Source organism: Haemorhous mexicanus, chromosome 2 (genome assembly GCF_027477595.1).
Source record: "Haemorhous mexicanus isolate bHaeMex1 chromosome 2, bHaeMex1.pri, whole genome shotgun sequence".
Classification (NCBI taxonomy): Eukaryota; Metazoa; Chordata; class Aves; order Passeriformes; family Fringillidae; genus Haemorhous; species Haemorhous mexicanus.
In genome coordinates, this window is record NC_082342.1 from 35099346 (window position 1) to 35124707 (window position 25362).

Here is a 25362-nt window from a genome sequence, read left to right on the forward strand (position 1 = left end):
GCCCAGGCTGAGAGCTCTAGCTAAGTAGGAAAGCAGAAGTCTTTTGGGGAAAGAAAAGGAAGACACCTTCACCTGGAGGATGTGAGGAGGAAAACTGGGAAAAACTTACCTATTGCAGGCAGGACAGAGCTTTTGGGCATCCAATGCCAAATAAATGCAGAGAGATCAAAAGCAGCTGTGGTGGGTTATTTTTGTGAGGAGTTGGTGATAGGCTCAGCCACAGAACCAGTGGTTTGTCACTGCTGGTCTGGTGGTTTGAGCAAGCCTTACCTCACAACCCTTTCTCTCCTGCTGGTTTTCAAGGGAGAGAGGAACTTTTAATTCCTTGTGTCTTGCTTTCTGTATCCATGCCAGGGTGGTTGATAGCTAGTGATGGTTTTGAGATGCTTTATTAGAAAAGGATACCAGTAGCTATTAGAGATGTCTGTATGTGGTTGTTGACTGAAGGGGAAGAATGGAGCTGGGAGGAGCAGTCTGGAGAAAGAGAAGATGAAATGTTAGAGCAATAGGCTTTATTTGGTGGTGCACTGATTGCTTTGACATCCAGCCAAAGCCTTTTTTTAATTTGGTGACTGAGTGTCTAGCAGCAAAAAACAGAGCAAGAGGAGAAACTCAGGGATCTGTGTGCACCAAAGGGATCAAAGAAGAAGCACTGAAGAAATAAGAGAACAGGGTAGGGTAGGTAAGATAGATGGGTTGGGATAGGGCAGCCTGCCCAGCACTGTTGTCAGCTGGAGAGGGCTGATAGAATTGTATGATGTGGTCAAACATATTTATGATGTTTTAGAGGAAAAAAAGAACCATGAAATACATGGTACTGTAGGAAAAAGGAAGAGGGTCCGCAGTGGTCTGTGGATATAAAGTATCAACAAATTTTAAAAAAGGTGGAGTCTACTATATGATAAATTTAGGCTGATTGCAAATAGGTACCTTCTGGTTGGTTACGTTTTTGAGACCTTTAAAAGAGCTTGGTCACAAGAGAGGAACTCATTGTTCCCAAGGTGGAGCTCCTGATGTGCAGCAAAGCCATGCAAAATGCCAGCAGTCCAGTTGGGTGACAATGCCTTAAATAAACCTTCACTCTCTGGAGAGAGCTGAAAGCTACTGTCCTGCAGAGTGTAGGGACAGCCTCCTGCTCTGAATCTGCTACTGCCTGTGGTGCAGGGCAATGTCCTGCTCCAAATCTGCTGCCTGTGGTGAAGGGCAATCTCCATCGGTGCTGTACTAAAGGGCGGTTCTGATTCCGAGGATAAAGAGCCTGAAGAGCCTTGTCAGCCAAAAGTAATTAACTCTAGTGAGTAGGAGACACACAACACGAGTGCAATCTGCCACTGGAAAACAGTCTGGGACAGGAAGCAAGGAATACATGATCTCCTTAAAAAGCAAAGGTGAATTTAGAAAGGCAGATTATAATCATATGCAAAAATTCAGCCAGGCTTCTGTGCTGGCAATTTTTCCCTGTTATGACTGCAAATGGGTAGAGTCTCACTTCTTTTTCTAAAGGGCTATTTAATGGGATTTTTCTGCAGTTATTAGCTCTGATTTTCTGCTTAGACCTCATAAAAATTACCCTGGTGCTCTGCTCTGCTATGGCACTTTATGGGGTTCAACTCAGACAGCAGCTGAAAGCAAAGGAGAGTGGAGCATTGCCATTAATGTATTTTGTATTTGCAGGTCTGAAGAGGCTTGGCAGCTGGCTCTGTCACAACCTATTCCATCTCCTTGAGCAAATGCTTTGGTCTAGATAGTTTTAACTCCCTTCCAACCATTCTCTGATTCTGTGGTCTAGATGTGCCTCAGTTTTCATATTGCTACAATAACATGAGTGTCTATTAGATGTGGTAATGATATGCAGGCTGTGGTTTCCCCTTTTTAGCTGGATGAACAGAGATGTGCTTTGAACAAAAAAAACCCCTCTTTGCCTATGAATTCATTGGACATTTGTTCCCTGAAAAAAAAAAAAAAAAATGTTATTACTACACAACTACTTTGATATTTCTGGAAAACAGACCCAGAGAGGTGACAACAGGGCTGGTCCTTGTAGGAAGTTGTATACCAAGTCATGGCAAATTTTGTAGAAATTTTAGAGAACAGAGTATTTTTTGTGCCTATTTGATAGTGCCTATCAAGGCACTATATGAGCTCCCTTTTATCCTGCAGCAGCTCAGCATGCTGCAGGATTGAGCCCTAATTGCCTGGCTGCCTGGAGTATGCAGCAGGAATAGCAGTAATGTCTTGGCTGACATAAAAGAAACTATTTCGGCAGGAGTTAAGGACAATAAAAGGTGAGTCTCATTTCTGTACTTCCAGACCTCCAGGGAGTTCAGGGAAGTAGATATTTTTCTTCTTTGTGAGTCAGAAGCAAACCACTTTATGTATCACTCTACTTTTGGATGGTGGGAATTATTTTTCCTTTTTTAGTGGTTTTTATCAAAGTCTCTATGATGCCATTGTAGAAAATGTGCTGAATTTATTGCTAAGGTTCCCTAAAGGTAAGGTACATTTTGCATCTATGTTTTCAGTGCTTTGTTAAGACCTAGGGTGTGGGAGCTGGTACCACACTCTGCAAAAAGTACTAGGGAGACTTTACTGGAAATTTGCTGCTGGCAGGGATAAAGGAATGAATTGATTTAGAAGTAATTGGATAGATTTCAATTGAAATGAATCCTAATTAAAGAAAAAGAATGGGCAGAAAAGAACTATAAGTACAGCTTGAAACAGTAGAGAGCATGAAAACTAGACCCAAGCAAAGCCAAAGGTGATTTTTCATCCCGAGGCTGGGTTTTGGGGTTTTTTTTTGCAGTTTGCTCAGTTTGGAGAGTGACACTAAGCTAGGCAATCCTGCTCTTTGCTTAAATTCATTTCCCCTCCCTGGTTTCTAGAGCATGCTTGGGTGTCTGTCCTTGCAGGGAGCCATCTTGTGGTCAGCAAGCATCTTTGATGTCGGTAAGGCTTTTGAGATGATGCCCTGCACCATCCTTATATCAAAAACAGATGTGTGGACTGCTAATTGAGTAGGAAGCAGGCTGGAACTATCCTAGGATCTTGCCTTTTTCATATTTTTTATGAATGATGTGGAGGAATAGATGAAATTAATTTAATAAAATTTGTGAGTGAGGCCAGAGTTGAAGAATAGTCAATATGCTTGGGGACAAGGCTGCCAAACAGGAGAGCCAAGACATGCTGTGGCTGATGTGAACCTCAAGGAATTCAACAAAGACAAATGCAAAGTGTTTTGGGATGGACGCTGGGAATGGGCTCAAGTGGGATGGACTAACCCCTTGAACTGTTGAAGGCTGGACACTGACAGATAGCAGCTCCCCAGTGCGTACAAGGAGGTTATTGAGGAGATGAATCCAGGAGTACAAGGCAGGTGAATGAAAAACCAGACACAAATTGAAACAAGAACTTTCAACTGCAAATAGGGTAAACCTTCTCACTATGACCTAATTAGAACAGGAGCAGGTTGCCCAGTGTTGTTGTATGATTTCCATCCTGGAATATTTTCTAGACCTTAATGGATAAAGCCCTAAGCAGCTGGGGTTCATTTCAGCTGTGGACAGGGTTTGGGCTAGAGAGCTCCCAAGGTTCTCCTCATTCTGTGATTTTGCATGTGTTATTCCTGCCAGTCATTCACTGGCATGGCAGAACAGTTTTGCCATTTCCTGCGATGTTTTCTTTTTCCTTCCAAAGCTTATATTGTGTACTCTGTGTTTTATGTGAGCTACAAAACAGATAGGAACCTCAGTGTGACTCTTCAGTTTAATAATTAACTCTTTGACCTTCTACTTCATCCTTGTGTGTTCCAGGAACTCGGTTCTGTTCACAAGCGGGAATGAGCTAATCCTCCCAGCTCTTCAGTGTGTTTTTAATGCTGGTGAGAAAGAAGTGCAAAAGGTTGTTCTACTTCAGGAACACTCATTATGGAAGCCTGCTTGTCTGAATATTTAGTCTCTTTATTTCAGTATTAAACAGAGGAGAACCAGGGACCAGATCTCCAAGGCAGCATTCAGCTGCTCAACAGTGAACCGTCCTTCCCTCTCCTGCAGTTCCCTGGGCTATTTATGACACGCTTCCAATTCCTGCAATAAATGAGACAGTGATCTTACAGACAACACTCCAAATCACTTTACTCCTCCGCTGTAAACCCAGATTCACTGTCCAGGGAGGTCTTGGGGGAAAAAACAGTTAATATTAGCTGCTTAAACTAATATTGCTGTATATTACTATATTAATTAATTAATATACAGCATATACATACAATTAATATAGATTAATATAGTAATATACAGCAATATATTAATATTGCTGTATATTACTATATTTTATTATTGCTGTATATAGTTATATTATATATAACTATATTTTGAAAGCATCTGGAGCTGTGCTTGTCTTGAATTAGCCATCTTAATTCCTAGCTTTTGACATGTGAAGGATCTTTTAGTTTGAATGCTTTTTTAGTGTAGTTTTGAGACGATAATATTTATTATTGCATATTACAAAGCCACTTAAATGTTGCTTTCATGTAGTTCTAAGATTGTAACATATGGTCTGGCTGGCATCCTCCATCCTGCCTTGATTGGCCTGACCCAGGGTGGTTGGAGAGGTGGGACTGTATTACTGAAAGCCCAGCCTTGTCTGCAAAGCCCTTCATTGGTGAGGAGAGCATGGACCCTTCACCACAAGGTCAACTCAGTGGTTCTTCCCATGTGTCTTCAAGGCCCTTATGTCCATATTAGTCCTTATGATGTTTCCTGCTGAGGAAGAAGGTCCTTTGGGACTTGTTTGCCTATTGACTGTGGAGGGACTTTGTTTCAGACTTGTCCTACTACACAATGTCAGACATGAGCCAGTTGCACTCCAGGCAGCAACACTGAGGAAGCCCACCCTCCTGTCCCTTTTTGTGATCAGCCTGAGGAAGAACCAAGCCCTTTTAGGAGATGCAGGCTTATCTCAAAATTCAGATGAAATTAGACTCTTTGCATTGAAGATTTGGTGAAGTTTGGCAATGCTAAAGTAGCTAAAAGCACAGTCACAGTGGCGACAGTGGTGGGCAGCCATCACATCTGAGAGGGACGGCGAGAGCACCCAACACCATATACACCAGGGGACTGTGGTGATTTATGGGGTTAGGTCTAAAAGAACTGCAGCCATTGTTTGACCATCCTGCCTGTGTAGTGTTTCCAAATCACTGTGCCCATCTCAGCATGGATTGCTCCAGGGAAGTAATAGTGAGACATAACCAATGAGTACTGTAGATCCTCCTATCTCCTCCTGGCCCCTTAGCTATATGCCAGATGACTGGGGTGTCTGGGAACAGGCTGGGAACCTGCAGAGAGGAGGTGAAAGGGCTACCAGCCTGATTGCAGGTGTGTGCCAGTTTGTGTTTGGCCAAGGTGACCACTGAGCTACAGCAAGGACAAATGCTCCTCCTGATTTTGGACTATCTGCAAGCCCCATCTGCTCTCCAGGTTGACTTGTAGCCTTTGCAGATGCTGTGGTACTTTCTGTTGGGGTAAAAAGACATTATCTGTGGGATTTTGTCTTCTCCTTTTATCTTGTCCTTGTTTGCCACTGGTTTAATGCAGGCTGGTCCCTCAGGAGTCCTGCTTATATATTGTATCCTGGGAAAACAGTGTGATGGAGAGCATTAGCTCTGCCATAGCTTGTTGCAGAAAAGGGAGAAGTAGTGCATGCTGGGAGAAAAATAAATCCAGCACATGAGCAGAGGAATGTGTGAGTCAGCAGGCAGGGGCCAGAAAGGGCAAGGTTGTTCTTGGAGAGGCATTGCAATGTAGCCTGCAGTCATCGCTGGGTTGGAGGTGGTTATATATACATGTATATATATTTATCAATAATGGTTTTTTGTCATCTTGTGAGATTGTGGGCAAGCAATGTTGGGAAGAGGTAATATTTGGTGAAGTGGGAAGGTTTCCCAGCCAAGCAGCTGTGAGTCAGAGCTTGATGTTTGTGTCTGGCTTGGTTTTACTTCTCCACCCTCAAGCAGCTGTCTACCAGGAGAAAAGACACTCTCTGGCTCAGATACAGGCTTACTCCAGGGATGGCATGGTCCTTGGATGGCATCTGCTGAGGTCTCTTCTGGGTGTCATCTGTGAAAACCATACTTGGGGTACATGTAATTTGCATATATATTCTTTGTAACCCTGTCCACTTGCAATCAACTTCAAATGCTTCCCAAGTGATAATGAAGGATCTTTCACCAGCCCCACTAGGAACTGGTGCGTGTTGTTCTCATTTCACAGATTAGGGAGCTGAGGAACAGAAAGGTGGGGATTATTATTCTGGTCAGGTACATGAGGGTGGCTCATTTTAGGCTATAGACAGGAAGGGGCCTTCTCCAAATGTGTATTTGTGCAGTGCGTTGTGCTGGGGGGACCTGCTGTGGATGAGCCTTTTTAGACTCCCTGTAATACATTATAAGAAATCCTGACTGTCTAATTTTATCTCTCTAATGGTTTGGTTTTTGTTGGGTTTTTGAGGGGTTTTTTTGTGCAGTAGTGCATCCAACAACTGGTTATAAATGTTATTCTGAGCTTTCCCTTGGGAATTCCTTGCTTTTTTAAAAACTCTTCTCTAATGCTTTATTGCTGGTGAATTCAGGCTGTGACAAATGGGAAACTTTGCCTGACTCTGCGGTTTCTCTCCCCGCTCGCTTTGGTCCCGCATACAAATGCGGCAGGTCCCTGGGGAGCAGCCAAGGCTGCACCACTCAGATGGAGTGGCTGGCAGTGCAGAGTAAATGTTAGACAAACACCCCTGCCATTGCACAGAGAGGCTGCAATCCCACCTCTGCTTCCCAGGGCTTTTCTCTCCTTCCCTGAATGTGAAGACAATCATCGGGACCATCTCTGCCTCTTGAGGACACCTGAGCCAGCAGACACCAGTGTAAGGACCTTGGTTCCCTTAATTCCCCACTTGTCTCTCCTGTGTGTCTGTAGCTGGTTGTTTGCAAGACATTAATGCTCAAATATGTGATTAATCAGAAGTTCTGTATCTTAGTGTATTCATTCCATTTGGGGGCTTTAGTCTCAGTCAAACTTTTCTCAATGCTCCATAAAAAGCCATAAGAATTATCCTCTTCAGAGTGGTTCCAGATAGCTCTGCTTTTTTGACCTCCCTTGCCCCAGCCTGGGCTTAAAAGCTCAGCAGACCTTCCTTGAACTAACCCGCTGCTCTGTCCCTCTCTTTCAGGAGCAGGGAGCAGAGATGGATAAGATACTGGAAGCTGTAGTGATGTCCTCTTACCCCAACAACGTGAAGCAAGGGCTTGTGAGGCGCGTCATCGAGGCGGCGAAGCAGCCCATGGACAGTGAGCAGTGCTGGTCCATGCTGGAGCTGTCCACCAAGCTTTATCTCACTGGGGACACCAAGTATAAAAGAGAGATTGGGAAAGAGGTTTTGGAAGTCTATGGCCGCTATCACCCAGAGGAATTTGAGGAGTTCTTCAACGTCCGCTTCCTGCTGAGTCTCCTCCAGGAAGGCTATGGACCTCTGGGGAAGAGAAGCCATTATGTACTTGATTATATCCAGTTAGGACTGCAGTTTGTCCTGGAAAGCCCATCAGCAAACAGCATCTTCAGCTTATTGAGGATCGAGGTGCTCCGGAAAGTCTGCGAGAGGCCCGGCCCCAAGCAGTGTGCGAAGATCAGCAAACTCTTAACGCAGCATCCTCAGTGCATTCCCACGGGAAAACACCAGCTCTTGTTCTGTCAGCAGCTGGTCCGGTGCATCGGACAGTTCCAGTGTGTCTCCGAGGGGGAAGAGGAGATCATGGAGTTTTTGGAGCAGGTGAACAAAGTGAGTGGTCTGCTGCAGAGGATCTGGAGAACTCAGACCTCAGCCATCCTGCCCTCTTTGAAAGAACTGTTCACTATCATTTCTTCAACAGGTAATTTAAAAATAATAATTAAAAGAAGGCTGGGAATGTAAATGCAGGCTCTGATGAAGTCAAACTCTATTAGTTTGACATCTTGCAGGGTTTTCATCCACTACAGAAATGCAGCCACAGATGAAATATAACAGACAAGCATCTCTAAAAGTTACCAGGGCTCTGAGCTGGGAAAACAATATCACCCTGAAACCAGAGTCTGCAGACAGGAGCTGTTAACAGGATCAAAGCATTTGCAGCACAAGTTTGTGCTCAGCACTTTCCAGCTGGGCTTAAGGGAAAGCATCTTATCTGCAGCTTGTTAGAGTGGAACTTGAGAGCTTTTAGAAATGCCACTCTCTTTTGGCTGACTTGGTGGTGCCCCACAGCCTGCTCCCTACCAGAGACTAGGGATAATGCTGAACAGTTATTTCTCGCTGACCTAGAGGTATGAAGCCCTACAGACTGTCTGAAGAGTGGTTGCATCTTAGGGTGAGACAGGCAATATTTATCCAACTTCTGGGGCCTTTAGGTTATTGTGGAGGGTTTCAGAAGGTTTTTGGGAGGTACCAGTGCCATGAAAGGCTGGTGAGCTCCTGCTTTAGCTATTCCTAAGACCACAGGAGATGGGTTTTTCAGTATGACAGCCTCATCCATTAGAAGGAGGCCCATTTCCCGTCAGGCAAAATTGCAGTTGCATCATTTTGCAATTATTTCCAGTATTTAGTAAAAAGAGAGCAAGCAGAGGAAATTTGGTACCTGAGTGGGGCCAAACACGTGCCTATAATCTCTTCCTCCCTTGGGGCTACATATGGCTTCAGGGATATAGCCATCTGCTAAGATCCAGCTTCATTATGTGCTACACTGGGATCTGGGGAATTATCCTCCTAGCACAGCCAGTGGTGGACTCCACACTGCTCATTGGCAGCAGCTCAGTATCCACTCCATAATGTGTGGATGTGGTTTAGTGGTGGGCTTGGCAGTGCTGGGTTAAGGGTTGCACTTGATCTTAGAAAGCTTTTCCAATCTAAACAATCTGATTCTATTTTTTGTGGGCAGAAATGATTTGGTTTTTAGGACAAGAAATGACCTAGTGTGCCTGGTTTTCCTGTCGACTAACATCTTCATTGCTGGGGTGTGATCCCTGTCTTGCAGAGGAACAGGAAGTGCCCTCCAATGCCTTGGCCAGTGTGGTTCAGTTTGTCCCTCTGGAGCTCATGGATGGCGTCATAAGAAACCTCACCAATGATGACAGCATCACTGATGTGCAAATGATGATGGCCATTGGCAGGTAGGAGAGGCTGTGGGAGTGAAAGCTTTAACTCAGTATAGAGAAATTCTCTGTGTGGTTTTATCCCAAGCAGCTGGGCTGGCGCTGCCTGGTGAGGAGTGTGTTGGGAAAAGGAAAAGTTCTGTATAGTTTCTTTTAGCCCTGAGGTCCTAGAGAACTACAATAAAGAGTGGTTCTTATTATGATTATGACTATTATTATATTTGTTTGGCTTAATTTGGTTTATTTTTTCATAAATAATTGCATTATGGGATGTCCAATATCGTCTATGTTGAAGAAGTTTGATTTTTTTTTTTCCCCTGAAGCTGTTAAGGCCTTTTTCTTCCCCAAAATCTCATTTTCAGGATTTCATTATGATCTCTGTCTCCCTTCAGAAGGATATATTTTTAAGCCACCAGTCACAGCTAAAGACTTATGTGAGGGAGGTATGCCCAACTGTTTCCAGGTCCCACCTTGGCCTTTGTCAGCTGGGTGTGCTGCAGCTGGACAGAAAAAGTCAGTGGAGACCTAGTCAAAGCATGATGAAGAGTAGTGGGTGAAAGGCTATCTGACATGCCAGACCTGGTCTTTTCAGCACCAGTGCCCTCTTTGGCATCACCAGATCTTTTTTGCACTCTTATGACCAAGTCCTACAGCTCTTCTGTGCTCCAGTGCCTTGCTCTGCACTTACTTAGGTGTATCTCCAATATCAAGGTGTATCAACCTAATCTTAAAGGGTATTTTCCAGCCTAAATTATTCCATGATTCTATCTTTAACCCACGCTTCCCTTAGAGGACTCCATTTAAATAGATGATATTCACATGCAGTGGTGTGTGCACTTAACACAAAGGAGCTGCTCTGACTTGATCTCACTGGAAGCATCTTTTTTCCTTTTCTTATTACAGGATTTGCATGTCCCTCCCAATAAGGTTGCATGACAGAAACACGTTATTCCTGATGGGAAGTTTATGTTTGCAGAAAGGAGTTACTTCTCTTTGGCTTGCTAGGGAAAGTCATGGTTTTCCCAGAGTGCAGAGCAATCCAAGACAAAATATTAAGTTATCAGTTCAGTTCCTAACCCTCTTCTCCATCTTTTTCTCCTTCTGGACACCTGTGGCTACAAGCTCCAGATGAATCTTCTTAGAGTGCCAGTGTCTAAATACAGAGGTTGCCAAATCAATTGCATCATTCCTTAAAACAGTCTTTGTCATGCAGAAGGAGGAGTAAATAATTAGTCAGAGCCCACAAAATGTAATTAACATCACTTAGGAGAAATGTTGATGTTTTGGCAGCACATTTATGGCAGATGGGTGCCCCAAAACCATCATGACCCCAGGCTGTTCGATATGTGTGCTCCATGCCTAGAAAAATCAAAGGAAAATGTACAAATTGAAGATCTTTTAGCCTAGTATCCCTGACAAACTGGTTGCATGCAGAAGTGTTTTTCTGGTTTGGGTTTGAGAGTAGCAGGGGAATAAACTGGACTTATGTAGAGCTTCTGGTCAAGCCTGTAAAGAATAACTGGTGGTAGAAAAAGCAAGGCTGTCACCTGCTGGCATAAGTGTACACCACAAGCTCTTTTACAGAGTTTGTCTATTTTTAGATAAACTCTATTATTGCGCATCTGTGATGTCAGACATACTCACTGATTTGGGTTTTATTTTTTTCCCCCTGGGGATGTATCTGTTCCAAGGAGCCCAGGTCTGGATGCAGAAGGCATCTGCTGTCACACAGCTATGCAGGCACTCGCTACCTCTCGAGATCTTTTAAAAGTTTAGCAGACCAAATCAATGACTCCTCTGTCAAATTAGGGTCATCACTACTAAAATATTTGTGGATCCTGCAATGTGAATTTAAAATGTAATTTCTTCCTATTGTAGCAACTCAGGCAGCACTGTAACTTAGCTACCAGTGCTAGCAAAGTATAGCTTCAACCAAATAAGGCTATTTTAGGCCTCTTTAAAGAAGATAGGGAGAAAAAAGACCTTTGAATCTCTGGATCCATCTCCCTGCTTTATAGCATTGACATTACAGACCCCTTTCATGAATGTTCAACTCTGCTCCTCAAAGCAGGACTATATTCCCACTGCTGTTCTTTCACAGCTCTTCCACCACTGGATTGCTTTAATGGGTCAAATCTCTCTTCTAACAGCCAGTCTATGTGTATTTCTAGCCATCTTACAGTTCATTTGATCTCATGCCAACAGAAATTGCTGAAATATCTTTTGCCTCCCTGGTGTTTATTCCTTCAATATGTGCAGGAAGAGCAGTCCTTTCCCATCTCTGCTTTTTCTCATGGCTGTGCTAAACAAGCCAGGTTATTTTTAGCTTTTCTTGCAGGAAGTGTTCTTCATTTCCCCTACCACCTAAACAGGTTTCTTCCACGCAGTTCATTGGTCTTGGGCACAGATGGTGGTGTTTGTGCACCACGTCCACCATGGCAGCCTGACCACAACCTGAGGTGTCATTGTTTTCCTATGAGAACACCTTTCCCTCTGCCCCACAGATGGTGATGGTCCTTTCCATGGCTGCTGTTACACTGGGAACTTGTAGTCACCTGGAATCTGCCTGGTTGTCTTCAAGCAGATGAGCTACTATAGCCTCCATTTCTGGTGCCTTGCATGCCTTTTGAATCAATACATTTCCTTCCAGTTCTACATTTCTAATCCTCAGGGTCTTCCTTGTGACTCCTTGATCTTCCTCTTGTGTTGATGATGACTGACAGCTTTGCATCTTCACATACAGTGACTGCATGGCTTTCCTTGTTCTCCTCTGGTGCAAATGTCTGTGCAAGCTTCTCTGGCATTTGCTTTATTATGCACCTTGGCTTGACTTTTATTATTTTTCAACATCCCAATATATTCTGCTTTTCAAGGTTTTTTTACTGACTAGACTTTAATTTTTCCAGTTCCCTGTGAACTTCACTCATTCCTGCTCTTTGCCTTGTGGTGGTTAGTTATCTATCTTCCCTTCCTTTATTTTGCATAAGATACAGATTTATAAGCAAAAGGAACTGACTGCGTTGGGTAGCTGAATTGAGGTGTAGCCTGAAGGTTTGGGGTATCTTCAAATCAAAGGTACTGAAATGGCCAGCAAAGCCGGATACTTGGAGATCCCAAGTCTTACTTATTTACTTACTTACTTACATTTTGACAGAAACAATATGTCATCACTTAGTCTTAGGTTTTTGCTTTACAAGAAACTTCTGTAAAGCACTTATTTCTTGCAGAAACTTGACAACATGTTGGTTAAATGGCTAGAAATGAAATTTTTTACCTGTGACATTCAGGAATAATCGGCTTCCATTGGACTTTCTGGGTGGAGCTTTTTTAATATGTTTTTGGAAATCAATGTTTCCCACACAGAGAACTAAAATATATGAATCTGAATGTTTTTTCCTTACCAGTCACAATGCAGAGATCAAACCAGTGTCATTTGTTTTCTAATGGTGACAATGCAGAGACCTCAGTCAAGCCCTCATGTGAGTAGTATATAGAGCACAGCACCAGTTTTAAAAACTTGAATTCAACTAGACTGAAATTTTTGGAAAAAATCCCTACTTTACTCAATGGACTTGGTCCTGATCCTCTGATGAACCACAGCGTGATGGTGACATTAGGGTATTTCTGCTTCAGGCTCTGTTGTGCTTTGAATGACATGTGAAATGCCTTGTGCAGAGCCTGTCTCATCCCAGTGACTGGACACCAGTTTGGAGGAGGTTTGACCCAGAGTGTAGCTTGACTTTTACAGTATGTGAATTAAATTTATTTAAGAGTTTGTGTTTCATTTCAGGATGATTGACTGGGTGTCCTGGCCCCTGGGAAAGAACATAGACAAGTGGATCATTGCTCTGCTGAAGGGTTTGGCTGCAGTGAAAAAGTTCAGCATCTTGATTGAAGTCACTCTTTCGAAAATAGAAAAGGTCAGTTGGCTCATTTAAATGTGAATGTGAACCACAGAAATCCACAGAAATACCATCTTGCACCTGAAATATCACCTTGCCTTTCAAATGACAAGATGAGATGTATAGAGAAAAAAGAGTTTGCTGTCCCGAGGGATACTGATTTTGCTGCTAGAAATTATGTTCTCCAGAACAACCTGGGATTCTGCATGTTGTGGTCTGCAGAGGTACTGATATCTTAAAGGAAATAAAGTAGCCAAGAATTTTCAAACCAGTCAAACACTTTTCTTCCCAAACTATGAAGCTCTTGTAAAACTTGCTTTTGGGAATGTGACATCCTCTCATTTGACCATGCCTGAGTCATTGCTGGCACAGGTAAAATACTTATCAGTGAGTGTATTAATAGCCTACACAGACACAGGTCAGCTCTAAAGCCTGTGCCCTGGCTTGGTTCCTTTATTAGTGTAGAAAGTTTATTAGTGTATAAAGCCCCTGCTGCCATTGCCATCACCTGTTTCAGCAGTGAGTGCTTGCTCTCCCTGAAAACTGTGATCAAGCACTGAAACTGGTCAGTATTTCCGAACTTTTTCCATGTTGTGGTCCTACTCTTCCCTCCTTCAATTAATGGGGATAACACCTTTTTGAGCCACCAGAAGTCATCATAGAAGCTACTAAGACTATGTTCTTAGGGACATGGCTTAATGGTGGGCTAGGCAGTGCTGGGTTAAAGCTGGACTCAATGATATTAGAGGTATTTACTCACCTAAATCATACTGTGATTCTATAATTATCAGTACTGGAACATTATCAATAACTGCATTTGTCTTTGTGATCCCTCAAGTGCATTGAGCAGTGGGACAGTAGCCAAGCATCTCTGGCTTTTCTTTCTTTCCTTTCATTATTAATACATAGGAAAGGGACACAGCCCATAAAATAACATGTGAATTTTGGAAACCCTCAGAAATTATGATCTGACAACAGCAGAAGGAATTGCAAAAATAGTGGTATTTTTTGTAAAGTAGAATAAATATAATTATGTAGCCTTTGAAAAAGATACTTGCTTTTTATCTCTTTGAAAGGTTAGTGATAAAGTTCCAAATATCTGAATAAATTAAGAGGCATGTTCTAGAAAATCTAGCATTTTTTTCATGAGGAGATATGGAGATGCAGCACTGTCATAGAGGCATTACACAAGGCTGAAAGGGTGAGGATAACCCACACAGTATTTTTAAGGGTGCCCTGAGCCAATGCTCAGGACAGGAGATGACTCTGGAGACCTAGTTACAGACTGCTTGCTTCAACATCCAGCATGGAGTAGGAAGAGACCAGCAGCCATGCTAGATGCCCAGTGCCTCTGTTTTCTGCTGTTCCCTTCTCCTGCGGGTTGAGTGCCATCCTGCCTTCTCATTTGCTTTTTTTCTCCTCCACCAGGTCTTCTCCAAGCTGCTGTACCCCATTGTGAGGGAGGGGGCTTTGTCTGTCCTGCAGTACATGCTGCTGAGCTTCCAGCACTCCCACGAGGCATTTCACTTGGTAAGGCTGAGTCTGGCACTTGTATGAGGCCATTGTCCTGAGTGTAACCCTGCTGTGGGGCAGCAGGGATGGGGGGGGGCACCTAAGGTGTGGCAGATGTTGCCACGGTGGCTTTGGAGTGCATTTGGTGGAGCTTTTGCATTGAGAACATCTCAGAGGGCCCTCACTGTGGAGGGCAGGGAATACATTATTAAACAGCCCTTGCTTTTCCTAAGTGGATGTCTTACTGTCTGTTGGACTCCGTGGGCCCCATCCCATGTGTGACTTTAAATTGTCACCAACATATGGCACCCATTTCTTTTAGTGGTGGGTCATCTTTGAAAGGTTTGAACAACATCAGTGCATCAAGACCAGAAGACTGGATCAGAACACTTCACTATACAAATTCTCTGTTCAAAGCAAAAACAAATTTTGGCAACATTTGAATACCCACTTTTCATTTCCACAGTGATATTTTATAGTTTATTTTGCTGTTGGCACTAAGGCACAGCTCTGCTTCCTGCTGGTGTTGCCTCTGGAATGCTGAATTAAAAAAGTGAGGCCGAAGGCAAAAGCATGCTTGTAGTGATTGAACTGATAAAAGCAGTGATGAAAAATTACTCCTATTAATGTTTGATTTTGTACTTTCTGGTTAAAGCCCTTGTATTTGGCTTTTCACCTGAAGTACACAGAATAAACAGATAAGGCTAGAAAAAAGCAAAGCTAGCCAACATTTTCAACTGATGCTTTTTCATTCCTCAGCTGGAGATACTTTGAAGGAACCTGAATTTCTTGAGAAACTCTTTGGTTGCTAAAAATAGTCATTCCAACATGTTGTCTTCAGTTGGACATCAAGTTTTGAAACACTCCAAAACCTGTGAGTTGCTCTTGGCTTGAAGTTTCCAACTGTAGCCCATAAGCATAAATTTCTTCCTTTATTTAAAAAACCCAAAACCCAACAGGGCCTAACCATGTCTTTTTGTGTTTGCCCTGGCACTTTGGAAGGGTTTTGAGAGTTGTTCACATCACAGCTTGGCAAAATTCTGGTGTACAAAAAGGTGCTGCAATTCATCTTCCCCAAAAACCTTTCTTGTTGGAATGGAAATAGTTAAAATCACATTTTGAAGGGAAAGAAAAAGAGGAGAAGAAGACCAAGCAAGGAAGAGAGGACCTGGAAATGGCTGGACTGGGGTCCTGATATTTTTCTCCAGGATTACATTGGGCTAAAAATAACTTAAAATATAAATATGAAAAAGGTTATGTAAGTGCCTGGGTCACTCTAGCACATCTGCAGGGCTGGAAATCGGTTGTTAATTCTGTGTGCAGCTGCAGGGTCAGCAGAGGGTGCCCGTGAGCAATGGATCATTTGCATTTGCATCTGCTCGTGCATTTTTACGTTTTTGAGATGAAAGCAAAATAAAGAGTGTGCTGTTTATATGCCTGTTGCCACCCATCCCACCATACCAATTCTAGTTCAGTGTATTCTGTATAAAATAGTATAGAGCACAGCAGACAACATTTCTTTTAGGCTAATCCCATCTACCTACCTTGCAGGTTTGAATCCCTGCACCTAGCAGTCAGCATATCCTTTCCACCGTGGGTGTGGGATTTAGGGGAGACTAAAGAATGGCAATTGCAGCTCAGCAAAGCAGCATCACAAACCTGCAGGTGTCATGCAACAGAAAACCCTCCAAGGTTGCCAAAATCAACAAGAGAGTTGCTGTTGAGTTCAAAGGATGAAAGGTGAAGTCTAGAGTGGCACTGAAGTCAACTCCTGTTCACTGTCTTTTCTGCTTGCAGGTGGATTTCATTCCCTTAAATGTATTAACATTCTGTGAATAACGTGGAGTAATTGTTGTAGTGATTTTTTCTTTTCCAGCTACTCCCTCACATCCCCAGGCTGGTGGCCTCTTTGAAGAAGGAGGACTCCAATTCTGCAACCAGCTCCCTGGAGCAACTGGCCGAGCTCATCCACTGCATGTTCTTTCGCTTCTCAGGATTCCCAGACCTCTATGAACCAGTCCTAGAAGCAGTTAAAGTGAGTCATGCCCTTCTCAGTCATTTTACTGCTTTCCACATGGAAATGGCATCTTTGTCAGTTGCTAGAATAGAGGAACTGTCTCATAGGGATGTCCTGACCTCATCCCTCACTGGCAGGGATGTCCTGACCTCAACACCTCAGATGGTGATAGAAGAAACAGGATTAAAATTCTGAATTTGAGCCCTGTGTAGGCAAGTGGAAGGAAGTTACTTCTCTAAGTAACTTGGTGGGCCTGCAGAAGTCCTTATGGTGCCTGTAGGTTTTAGCTATAACTTTATTCTGAAATGCCTCTAAAGGATTAATACAAACAAATAAACTCTTCTATGCATGGAGGCAGGATCATGTGAAGAGCAGGAAAATTAGTTGCCTGAATGCCTCTAGCAGAGAAGTTTTGTAGTTGCTCATTAGTAATTCCTCATGGGAAAACATCAGTCATGGATCATAGAATACCCTGAGTTGGAAGGGACCCACGAGGGTCATCGAGTTCAACTCCTGACCCTGCACAGGACACGGATCACACCAGGTGCCTGAGAGCATTGTCCAAATGCTTCTTGGCTTGGTGCCATGACAACTTCCCTGGGAAACCTGTTCCAGTGTCCAGCCACCCCATGCTGGACACTTTTCCTAATATCCAGCCTAAATCTCTCTGGCACAACTTCATGCTGTTTTCTTGTGCCCTGTCACTAGTGACCAGAGAGAAAAGATTGGTGCCTGTCCCTCAGCTTCCCTTTATGAGGATAGATAATGATTTGTAACACACATCTCTCTTTCCAAGGCTCTCCCGATTCCAAATGAAGACCGGATTAAACACCTCTTGGGACAAAATGCTTGGACCTCTCAGAAGAACGAGCTGGCCTGCTTCTACCCACGCCTGGCATCTAAATCAGAGACGGGAAAGATTGGGTTAATTAACTTGGGAAACACTTGCTACATGAACAGCATCATACAGTCTCTTTTCATGGCTTCAGAGTGAGTTTTTCCTCTCTTGCTCCCATTCAAGGCTGCTCCAGGGGTTGCTTGTCACTCCAGCCTTGCATGTCCCACACTGATTTTCCATCTCACAGATTGCATCTCTGCTTTTCTTTCACAGCTTTCGGCATTCAGTGCTGAATTTAACTGAGGGCAACTCCCAGCCCCTGATGACAAAGCTCCAGTGGCTCTTTGCATTTTTGGAGCACAGTCAGGTAATTATTTCATGTTTTAGTTATTTGTTTGGACTGTCGGCTGCGGAAAGGCTCGTCTCCAAGTTGCTTCCTGCTGGCTCTAATGTGCTGATAAGGAGCTGTGGATCTTGGTGGGTTTTTGTAATGGGACAAATTTTGTTTATATGAAGGAGGCTAATTTTGGGAGAGGTGGAGGGAAACTCCTATCACCCATGAAAGTGGGCTATGTTCTCACCAGACTGCCTGTCTTTAACTTGTGGTCTTCTTGGGCTGGCCTGATGTCATAGCTAATGGTTTGACAATGAAGCCCATTAGGTAATAGTTTACATCTGTGGTCAGCTGAGAAGCCTGTTGATGTGAAGCAGAGGCTTTGTTTCTTGCTGTGCAGCAAGGGAGAAGACTGGATCAGCTTGCTTGTCCCACTGCTGCCCAGCAAAGCACTAGTGCACAATTGCTGAAAATTACTTTAAAGTGGTTTTGTTAAAAGCATAATTATAAAAATCCCCTTAGATTCCAGATTGCTGAATCCTCTCTATGTGAGGGAAAGTAAAATAAAAATAACACCCTTAAACTAAATGTAAATATTCCCATGACAAATGTGAAATTTAATGGAGTGACTCCTGGAGATACAGCTAGGTCATATCTAATTCCTCTCTTGAAAATATATCTTCCTGTCCCTAGAAAGATTTTGGAAAGTCAGTGAATTTTCCCTTGCTGGGTAGCAAGTCATCCAGGCTTCTTCATTTCCCAAGCCTTGACTGGCATAGCTGGCTGGTAGCATTGTGGTATAATGTCACTACAGATTACCTGAGGGGGAAATATAGACATCCTGTTAAATTTAATATTTGGTAATAGAAGAGTCTAGGTTTTGATTGCAGGTTAGGGTGCCTGTGTTCTGTGATGAGCAAGTACAGAAGCATGTTGTGTAACTGATGGTTATAGTTTCCTGTTTATTTCCTTTTAGTTGTTTTTCTTCTTTGAGTTGTTCTTGAAGTTACTTTTCTGCTAAAGATGGGTCTTTTTCCATGTTAATTAAATATCTGTTTCCTAATGACAGCAGTTACATTATCTGGTAACAGATTACCTGCCTGCAGTGATCAGAATGTTGGGTGCAAGTTTAGTGGGTTTTTGTTTACTTTTGTTGTTGTTATTGTTGTTGTTTTGGTTTGGTTTGGTTTTTTGGTTTTTTTTATGAAAGGATTTGGTGAGAGAGATCCTGATCAAATTAAATGGAACAGCAAATTAAATTCAGGCTGAATTAAGTAGAATTATCTGGATCAGGCCAATAAACCATTTTAAAACTGAGTGATAAACACATATCTATATGTTTATTTTATAGAAGTATACGTAAAATAATGTCTGAAATTCATCCTTACCATCCTGGCTTGCAGCAATTCAAGAAAATCTTCCTGTGCACTGGGATTAGCCTTTGTAGGGGGAAAAAAGGGACCTTATCAGGCACAGAACACTGTGCTCCCAGTGAACCAACCAAAAACCACTCTTCTCTCCATCTCCCTTTGGGAACTGAGGAAAAATGGCTAGGATTAAATGCATTTCTTCTGTGTTGCTGCCAGCGACCTGCTATCTCCCCTGAGAGCTTCCTCTCTGCCTCCTGGCCACCCTGGTTCACCCCTGGAGCTCAGCAGGACTGCTCAGAGTACCTCAAATATTTGCTGGACCGGTACGTGACGAGCGCTGTGATCTTGGAGCCTGGTGACAGCAGTGTCCCTAAACCCCAATATAGTGTTTAGTGCTAACCTACATGCAAACAGGGCACGTGGCTGAGACCCAGAGGAGCTGGGAGAGTGGAGGGTTGGAATAGTGAGACTGGTCTGAAATGAAATTCTGTTTGGGAGTAAGGTCAGAACTTAGTTCAACTTGAAAATTTCTGCCTTTGCTCTGAGGACACAAGGAATTCATAGAATTACAGAGTCATTAAGGTTGGAAAAGACCCCTATGATCATTGATTCCAACCATTAACAAGTCCACCACTAAATCATGTCCCTAAATGTCACCTCTACACATTTTTAACTCTTCTAGGAATAGTGATTTCACTACTTCCTTGGTCAGTCTGTTCCAATGTCTGACTGCCCTTCACCCTTTCAGTGAAGAGATTTTTCCTGATATCTAATCTAAAATTGTACCAACCTTAGAGATTCACCTGACAAGCCACTCAGCCTACTCTGTAAAATGTTGAGTTTTGCCTTTACCTAGAAATATCAAATCTCTTGTGTCCCAATGATCCCTCTAGAAGTATGTGATCAGTACATGAAGACTTCAGGTTCCCAAATCCTGTCAGATTCCTTCCCACCTTTTTCCCACAGCATCAGACCCCTGGGTACAGGCAGGTTAACTGGGATTAACTACTTGCAGTGAAGAACAGGAGCCCTATTTTAGAAACTACCTCTTGGTGTTGTATTGATGCATAACACAGCCTTTTTCTCCCCTGCCAAAGATTGCATGAAGAGGAAAAAACTGGAAAAAGGATCTGCCAGAAACTCAAGGAATCCAGCTTGACGTCTCAGGCAGTGGAGCATCATTACTTAAACAAGACATTGATTGAGAAGATGTTTGGGGGTAAAATGATGACAAAGATCCGCTGCTTGAAGTGCCTGAATGTTTCCTCCCGAGAAGAAGTCTTCACAGACCTGTCCCTGGCTTTTCCTCCATCAGACAGGAATGTGCGTGGGAGCACGTCTATTCTACCAGTGGAAAAAATTGGCCCACAGTTCATTGAGCCTCCAGAAAATGCAGGCCAGTTTATGGGCTCTCCCTGGATCCAGAGGAAGGCCCCCATGGCCAGTGACCATGCAACCCCATCAGTGTCAGTGGAAACATTAGGTTTCCAGGAACGAGGAGAAGCAGCAAATCCCATACATGGCAATGATGTTGGGGTGGATGCAGCCAAAGACCCTCTCTCAACTTCCGGGGAGCAGGCACGTGCTCCCAAGGACTCCAGATCTGTCCCAGATTTAATCAACTATTTTCTATCCCCAGAGAGACTGACAGCAGAGAATAAATACCACTGTGAGAAATGTGCATCCTTGCAGGATGCTGAGAAGGTGGCAGAGCTGACAGAAGGCCCACACTACCTCATCCTCACACTGTTGCGGTTTTCCTTCGACCCACGGACTATGAAGAGGAAGAAGATCTTGGACAATGTCTCCATCCCTGTGGTGCTTAAGCTACCCATCCTTGTTGCTCCAGAGGAAACTGAAGAGGTTTGCCAGCATGGGAAGGACGGTGCTGTCCCAGGGAGTGGCTTCATGACTGTCGTGTATGACCTCTGCAGCGTGGTGGTGCATTCAGGCATCTCCTCTGAGAGTGGCCACTACTACTGCTACTCCAGGGAGTGCAGTGACACCATCCCCCACGGGCAGCCCCGGGATGGGGTGCTAAAACCAGCCTCTGACAAACAGTTGGACTTTGAAATCCAGTGGTACCTCTTCAATGACACCAGAGTCTCCTTCTCCTCCTTTGAATCGGTCAGCAACGTCACCTCGTTCTTCCCCAAGGACACTGCCTATGTCCTCTTCTACCGGCAGTGGCCGGAGCGGCAGAGCTGCCTGCTGCACGAGGCTCTGGCTGAGGCCGGCCGCCTGCATGGAGAACCATCCCTCCACAAGGACTTGATGGAAGCCATTTCCAAAGATAACATCCTCTTCTTGCAGGTAACTCTCCCTGCTGTGTGCAGCAGGATGCGGTCCTACAGCTGTCTGACTCATGGGCCACGTTCCTACAAATCCAGGCAGCAGTGGGATCCTGTCCTGTGGTTAAGATCCTGGAGATACCTACCCAGTCCCTGAAGCCAAATCTCTTTTCGTTTTTGGCACCCAGATATAAACATGCTATAGCTTCTTGATGAAACTGGGCACTGAGATTGGTACAAGACACCTTGTGGCTGTGCTTGGGGTTGGTTGATTTGCTATTTTCTGCTCCTGGAAGTTCAGCCTGAATTTTCCTTTGAAGTGCCTGGGAAAGAGAGGATGATGGAATATTTTGGATTGGGAGGGACCTTTAAAGGCTATTTAGTCCACCTCCCCTGCAAGATGAGCAGGGACATCTTGAACTCAGATGTTTAGGGCCCCCGCCATGTGACCTGACCTTGAATGTTCCCAGGGGTGGAGCATCTACTGCCTCTCTGGGAAATCTGTGCCAGTGCCTCACCACCTTCATTGTAAAATATTTGTTCCTTTCATTCTACCCTTTCCTCTCCTTCCCACCTTCACTCACTGGTAACTAGCTGTTCCTTCCTACCACCTCTGATGTTCACCTGAACCATTGCAAGCAAAGTCTTTTTTTCCCCCTTTTCTCTTCTTATCACAGAATCATAGAATAGTTTGTGTTGGAAGGGACTTACAGACCCTCCAGTTCCAACCCCTCTGCCACGGGCAAGGACCCTTTCTGCTAGACCTGGTTGCTCAAAACCCCATCCAACCTGGCCTTGAGCACTTCCAGGGATGGGGCATCCACAGCTTGCCTGGGCAGATGGGTGAACTGGGAATACAAACTAGAACAGATTTCATTCAGCTGATGGAGTTCAGTGCTTTTCACAGAACAGTGTCTCATATGACATGACCTGCATGTGGGGTGATTTGGGGCTGTCCCTCCTCTCCCATAGGTGACCCGGGAGGGCTGGGTTTGATCACTGAAGAGCTGCAGTGTTCTGCTGCATCCCTCCTGCTGAGCTCTAGAGCACATGGCCTTCACACCCCACTTTAATTTGAAGGAAGGTCCCAGGGGATACCTTACAGGCCCTTGGCTCCTCAGGGATGGTGGGAGTATCCCCCCACTTGAGTCTTTTATCTGCTGATATCCTTGTGCTATTTTCCCCCCTTTCCTTCTCCCAGGAGCAGGAAAAAGAAGCGAGGAACAGAGCCGCCTATATTTCTGCCTTGCCGAAATCCCCGCTGTGGTGGAGAGACTTGGACAGGGACAAGGATGATGACAGCTCATCGGGGGGCTGCAGCCCAGCAGCGGGTGGGGGCAGATCCGGCTCCTTCCACGGACTCGTCTTTTAGCCAACAGCTTGAACCAGATGGGCAGTGTCCATGGGGCCAGCCCAAAGCCAGAAGCTCCTCTTCCTCACCCTGATAACAGTGAGCATCTTGGAGGATTTGAGAAACATTTCAATGGAAAAGGTCTCAGGGGCTGATTTGGAGGCGCCTGGAGGGTCTCGCTGCTTCCTATGCACTTGGTCTTCATGCCTTAATATACCTAAGCTAACGCTTAATGAGCAGCTGCCAACAGCTCGGAGAAGTGCCCTTTTGCTTCATCATAGCCATGTCTTGCCTGCTGTGAGCCATGCCACCAGCTCGGGGAGGTGACAGGGACAGGCATGGGGAGGAAGACAGGCCCAGCAGGGCCCCAGGGATGGACATGTCCCACGTACATCCTGTCTGCAGCCCTTCCCATGGCACTGAGTTGGTTCTGGGGTGACCTCTGCTCAGTTGTTATGTTTCTTTTTAATGTGGTTTGGGAACACACCATGAAAAACCCCAAAGGTGGAAAAAGTCTGGAAAATGCCAAAATGTAGTAGTGCTGGCTGTGAGGCAGTGAGCTTGTAAGACAAGCAGTGTCAGGTCAACAAGAGGGAGTTAATGCTTTTTTATTGCTTTGTTTATTGCAAGACATCCAAAAGAGACTGAGGGGCACAAACCCCTCCAGCCAAGAGAGACTGACCTGATGCAGTAGGGGTTTCTGGGCTCCAGTGAGGACCCACTGTGTTACTGATGACTTCTGGATGCTTTTAGTGTGTACAGCAGGCCAAGACACACCGCTCTTTTTCCAGATGTGTCTTTAGGACTCCATTAGTCTCCTTCTGCTGCTGTCATTTGATGGCTTTCTGGGCTGGATCTGCCCTTTAAAATTTGGGTTTTCCCTTGGGATACACTGAACTGAGCAGCAGATGACAGAGCCCCCCTAAAATCATGATCTTTTTTTTTTAAATGCTGATTTGCAAGGTGAGTATCCCAACCAGGTATGTTATAGCAATCCAATATCAGTATATATTCTATGTAAACCAACGTATTATATAAATCAGTAATGGGACAGGGGCTGATTTGATGGCAGATGGCCAGCTCAGGCCCCAGGCAGCACATCTACAGGACCACAGCTCCCTCCCATGTCCCTTCCCAGCTGTTTTGCCCTGCCTGCTCCTCCCTCACACCTGTAGTAGAGATTTCTCTGGCTCAAGTGGCAGAGTCTTGTGCCTTAGGTCCTAAGTGCAAGGCCCAATCCTGATCATGGCGTATCGGGGTAGAAGTGTGGAAGAAAAGGCAAAGCACAGACATTGCTATGGATAATCTGAGCAGAAAGTCTGCTGGAGAGGATACTTGGGGTCAAATATCTGGTGTAGACTATCATATTCTTTTATTGTCTTTCCTATATATAAATAAAGGAAATTAATTCAACATACAGACTTAGTGTCTTATTGCAGTACTCATAAATATTGGGCTGATGGGTCAAAAAAGAGATGGGGAAGTGAGGCATCCATCCTCAAGGACACGGGACAGTCCTGCAGAGTGGTAGCTTGGAAGAGGGGATCAGACAGAGGTGGAATGGGAACAATAGTGCAGAGCTGTGTGCTCTCCAGAAGAGCATCACAATACTAATAGTGAAGCCTTGTAGATGAGCAGTTGGAGTGTGTTTGTTGTTTTTAAGTCAGGTGCTGAGAGAAATAAATGAAGACCCAAAGATGAAGAGTCACAGAATGTACTGTGTTTCCTGGTTTTATTACTAGGCTTCTATTTATTTCCTGTTCAAAGAGGTTGCCAAAAGTTTTTCCTGTTGCTGTCATGCTAGCTCCTTTCTTTACTCTGGAATATCACCTGAAGGCATTTTCTGTTCTGTTTGCTGTAAGGTGCTTTTGCAGGAGACTGTCTTCAACTTGATGAGATCATAATCTAAGTAATGAAGGCAGATAGTCAAACCAACATGGAAAATGTTGGAGAGGCTGTATCATAGCTAAGCTCTTTCCTGAGTATGTCTTGTATTTTTCCCCAAGATTTTCTGGGATGAGCAGAGGCAAACAGCATGCAGTTCTCAGCATGGATGGCAGCCTGGAGAGTGTCAGTGGTGTAACGAGGTTGACTGGTTTAGCCCCTCTTGATTTCCTCTAATTATTAGCACTGGACTTCCTTTTGGAGTCAGCCAATACTCCTATGTCTGATGAAGATATTAAATAGTGTTGGTCCCAGTACAGACCTTTGAGGAACACTACTCATTGCTGGTTTGGACACTGAGTCATTGACTGCAGCTCTTCCAGTGTGGCCATCCAACCAATTCTTTATTCATCCAATGGTCCATCCATCCATCAAACTCTTCAGTTAAAAGCTGAGAATGTTATAAGGGACCACATTAAAAGCATTACAGAAGTCTAGTATAGTAAGAGTATGGTGTATTACTATCTGTGCCACACCAATTATAGTATATGCTATATAGTAATGCCAGTCATTTTTGTATGCCATATTGACAGACTTGTTTTGTCTGTCACACACCTCTGGTCAAGGAGAGCCCACAGGGGAGTCCTCAGCTCTTAGTTTGGGATTCCACATGTGCTGCAGGTGTGAGATGATGCTACTCTT

General features: G+C 44.2%; 1 protein-coding gene across 1 annotated transcript; it reads left to right on the forward strand.

Annotated features, from left to right (window-relative positions):
- The first annotated feature begins 7218 nt into the window (after window positions 1-7218).
- Window positions 7219-24189, forward strand: USP35 (ubiquitin specific peptidase 35). The gene is made up of 10 exons (XM_059838441.1): window positions 7219-7909; window positions 9044-9179; window positions 12952-13081; window positions 14492-14593; window positions 16452-16610; window positions 17389-17582; window positions 17704-17797; window positions 19351-19457; window positions 20232-21447; window positions 22627-24189. Exons 1-10 carry the CDS (start codon window positions 7228-7230, stop codon window positions 22795-22797), a joined length of 2991 nt encoding a protein of 996 aa, XP_059694424.1. The 5' UTR covers window positions 7219-7227; the 3' UTR covers window positions 22798-24189.
- The last annotated feature ends 1173 nt before the right edge of the window (window positions 24190-25362 follow it).